The 4,358-nt window shown below is 42.0% G+C and overlaps 1 protein-coding gene across 1 annotated transcript in view; it reads right to left on the bottom strand.

Annotated features, from left to right (window-relative positions):
• Positions 1–1,825: 1,825 nt before the first annotated feature.
• The window catches only part of shmt1 (serine hydroxymethyltransferase 1 (soluble)), a 251,794-nt gene continuing 249,261 nt past the window's right edge, over positions 1,826–4,358 (bottom strand). Inside the window, exons 6-9 of the mRNA XM_010787866.1 lie at positions 2,769–2,850; positions 2,460–2,672; positions 2,082–2,195; positions 1,826–1,986 (exon numbers count right to left, since the gene is read on the bottom strand). Coding sequence (XP_010786168.1) covers positions 1,826–1,986; positions 2,082–2,195; positions 2,460–2,672; positions 2,769–2,850 — 570 coding nt within the window. The remainder of the gene's footprint in view (positions 1,987–2,081; positions 2,196–2,459; positions 2,673–2,768; positions 2,851–4,358) is intronic.

Raw genomic sequence — 4,358 nt, 5'->3', positions numbered from 1 at the left:
CTGCTGTTTATGTTTGTTCTGCATTTATGTATAAAATGTGAAAAATGTAATAAAAGTCTTAATGACAAAAAAAAAGAATCAAGTGTGGTGCATTCACTGAGCATAAATAAAGTAGGTTACCCCAGCATGCGCCGATGAGCATCCTCTGGCGGGGCAGAGGGTTGGGGATGGCTCCGTTGTCGTGGATGAGGGCGGGGTCGAAGGTCACGCCGTCGACGTACAGGGTCACCGAGGGGAACTGGACACTGAGGGAGAGGTGATGCCACTCACTGTCACATACCTGCAGGAGAAACAGAACACAACGTGAGCCGAGACAAAGGAGACAGGTTCAAATGAAAAGGATTGGATCAGAATCAGGATCCTTTATTTGTATCAGAGGGACATTTGGTTACAAGACAGTTGCTAATTAAAAATTTTTTTATATAAAAGGAGAATTAGAAGAAGTAATTGTGTGTACTTAAAGGATAAATATAGAAAAAATAGCAATAAAGGTTAACATTCAAACCCTTGTGATGCGTTTAAATAAACCAGTGAGCGATGACCATTTACCTGAGTTTTCCAATTTTAATTGTATTTCCGTTTTAACTGTATTGTAATATTGTATTTTAACTGTACTATGTATTACTTTATTGACCTGTACTTAAATCAGGTTTATAATTGTTTTTAGTGTTTGTTGATTGTCAGCGCAAGTTCAACCAGGAAGACAGTCTTTTCTCATTCATTTACTATTTCCATGTTGCTACTCTCTCTCCTCTCAATAAGTGATCGGGGGCGTCTCTCCCCAGCTTAACCAATCACTTCGCTCTATTCTCACAAGCCTATCATAGCGCTCCGCTAACCCTTTTAAATCTGCTCTCCCCTCTGACAGCTGTCATTTCAGGTGACTCGACGCAACCCCCCTCCACCCCTTTTCACCTCCTGTCCCTCTGAATCCAGGGTCAAGCTAAGCCCCTCCCATTCAGACCGACCCAACTACCCATTCTCCACCACCAGGGTCAAGCTAAGCCACTCCCCTTCAGACCGAACCCAACTATCCATTCACCACCACCAGGGTCAAGCTAAGCCCCTCCCCTTCAGACCGACCCCAACTATCCATTCACCACCACCAGCGTCAAGCTAAGCCCCTCCCCTTCAGACTGACCCCAACTATCCATTCACCACCACCAGGGTCTAGACCCCGGTGGGTTTCATCGGATCAGTTCTCCCCTCCCGAATGATACTCCTGCATAACGGGGCCTAATCGCCAAAACTTCATTACATTCATTTTTGTATTCCTGGCAATAAATATGTATTCTTACATCAAAGCCGTCTCTCCTGATTGAAGTGTTATAGCTTTAGATCAGCATAAACAGTTTGCCTTCAAAGGTTCTTTCAACACAAAAAACACAAGATCACTTAGTACTTTAGTTTAAAAACAACAACGGTAACTAACACAAATCTAAAGTTCATATCCAGTGTTTCCCCTACCATTGTCTTGGGGGGGCGCGGGGCTCCGTTGGCGAAATTCAAGGTGTTTTTCTTTTATTAATAATTTTTTTTTTAAATATATANNGGGCGCTGTGCTCCGCCAACGGAGCCCCGCGCCCCCCCCCTGAAATTCAAGGTGTTTTTCTTTTATTAATAATTTTTTTTTTAAATATATAAAGCACCAAATTGCAACTAATCTATATCTACTGTCACTTTTCACATTGAACATGTGCTCTTTTATTAAATAAAATAAACGCTTTCATTTTAAGTTGTGAGTTTAGTGTTTTTGACCCTAAGAAACACTGATGCATTCATCAATAATCCACAGCTCCTCTCTCTGCTCCAGAGGATTCAAAAGCTATATATCCCAATGGTGAAGACGGAGGCGGCACTCACCTGTGACGATCTTGTAGCCGTGTTTAATGAGGCCGCTGGATAGAGATTTGCAGTTAACAAGAACCTGCGTCTGGTAGGCCTTGAACTCTGGGGTCATGGCTTGTTTGAGAGCCACCGCAACACCTGCCAGGGACAGATATTACCTAAATGAGATCCTGACATACTTGAAGTGAAACTGAGAGGATAAAGTCCAAAGAGAGGAACATGAAGAGGTGTACCTGCGATAGCGTGGTTGTGCGGTCCTCCCTGCAGCCCAGGAAACACAGCCTGATTGATCAAAGACTCCAAGTTGTACACAGTCTCCTTCCCCTTGGCATCCACACTGCGAACTCCTGGAGGAGCGAAACAGAAAAATGTGTGTGAAGACAAAAGGGAAAGTGTTTTGGTAGCATGACAATGGGGGTTAGCTTAGCTCTGATAGAATCATACGGTCAACAAAAGACTGTTTGTTTATTGTTTTGATTTACAATATTAAATATCCTTAACACGTCAAGTTCAGTATTTATATGTGTCACATCAATGAGCGAAGTTTAGCCTCAGAGCGGCCGTATACAATGGGAATATAGCCGCACGCCACACTCGTATTCAATGTCTACCTTTCCTGAAGAAGATTAGTCCGGCGCGGCAGCCTCGCAGCGTCTTGTGTGTCGTGGTGGTGATAATGTCACAGTACTCGAAGGGGGAGGGCACCACTCCTGCAGCCACCAGTCCACTGATGTGAGCCATGTCTCCCATCAGGTACGCTCCGTTCTCATTAGCGATCAGCCTGAGGCGTTGGTAGTCCAGGTTGCGGGAATAGCAGCTGGTTCCTGGAGGGGAAGACGACGCAGAGGTGAGAAACACGTTGGATATTCACACCTGATTTGTTTTAATGTGTGAAAGTAAAACAGTTATAGGAGACGTACCGGCGATGATGAGTCTGGGGTGGAAGAGCCGGGCGTTTTCTTGCAGTCTGTCGTAGTCAATGTAGCCGGTATCTGGATTCACCTGAAAACATCAAATCGAAAACATCAAAACAGCTTAACATGAAATACGGAACATAAGCACAACACGGCAATATTTTTAAATAACGTTGTACTTCGGCCATCTTTGTTCTAATAGCTTTCAGATTTTGACCACATTTTTTAAGGATTTTTACTGATTGAATTATATTCATTTAAGAAACACAGAAATGAATCGAAACACAGAAATATGAAAAACGGTTGTCATCAGATAATATTGCACTCATACTTGCAAAATAAACAAACATTTTAATCTTGTTTTCTCGCTAACTTTTCTATTTTCTGTTGAAGGACAATTCACTGTTGTTAGTAAATGTAAGTGACAATTGCAAATAACTTTTTTTTTGTGTTGTTTTATAAATTTGCTTTAAAAGCTACAAGGGATTTGGTTTCGAGTTTGTTTTCTGTCAAATTGTCAGCATTTTGTTATCATTGCTCTCACGAGGAGCCGCAGCCCAACACCATGTGCACATACTTGCAGTAATGAGGAATAATCTTGTTTAACTTGGTGCAGAACTCCATAATCAGAAAGGGACTTTTTAGGACTAGAAAAACAAAACTCAAAAACTAATATGTGTTTTGTGCAAGTGTTTTACAAAAATCACTTTTCATACCTGCTCAAAGTGAACATTGTGCTCAATTCTTATCTAAACAAGTATTATTTGGTCTACGCTCTAACGGTACGTCCACACAGCAGCTTTAAAAAAAAAATCCAACGCTTCCAACGCTTCTCTGCCCATTGACTTTGAATGGGGATGAACTGCATTGTGGGAAAGCAAAGCGAAGATTTCCAGGATTTTCAGGATTTTCAGGATTCAAAAGTTGAGCAATGTTCAACTTTTGAAGCTGAGCTGGAAGCGTCAGCCAATCAAATCCCGTTTATGCAAATCTGACAGTACAAGCGCTAGCCAATCAAACCGCGTGTAAGCTGGGAGAGCCAGTTCATTTCCTCATATTCCAAACGAGAAATTACGGTAGCAAATCACCCGGTTCTTTACGACCAGAACTATTTACCGGGATACAAACCGGAGGAACCAGGCATGGAGGGAGGTGGCAGAGACAGTGGGTGAAACTGGTAGGTTTTCGCCTGTTTGGGGATTTTATATCCAGTTTACTTCGTTTAAACACTGCTAGCAAGCATAGACAGTATCTTTTGCCATGGAATGTAGCATAAAATAGCACCATAGACATTAATCTCATACATGTTCATCATAGCCCTTCCCGCTGACACTTTACCTCTGCCACATCATAGACTATATGCATCACATTAATGCACACAATGTCGTACTCCTTTCTGCACATATTCTGAGTGGAGAAGAACCGGGGTTTTTTTCTTTGTATGTCGGGGGCGGGATATTCATGTGATCAGTGGCGGCCGGCACATAGGGGCGCCGCCCCCCCTCTTCCCACATGTTTGATTTTCATTAAAAACTCAAAATAAATACAAAAATATTAAAAAATATATTAATTTTTTTTTTTAAAGAACAAGGTAAA

The sequence above is a fragment of the Notothenia coriiceps genome, unplaced genomic scaffold, assembly GCF_000735185.1.
Source record: "Notothenia coriiceps isolate Sejong01 unplaced genomic scaffold, NC01 NC01_scaffold00000285, whole genome shotgun sequence".
Classification (NCBI taxonomy): domain Eukaryota; kingdom Metazoa; phylum Chordata; class Actinopteri; order Perciformes; family Nototheniidae; genus Notothenia; species Notothenia coriiceps.
Note: the sequence above shows the minus strand (reverse complement) of the source record. Positions and strands in the feature narration are given on the sequence as shown.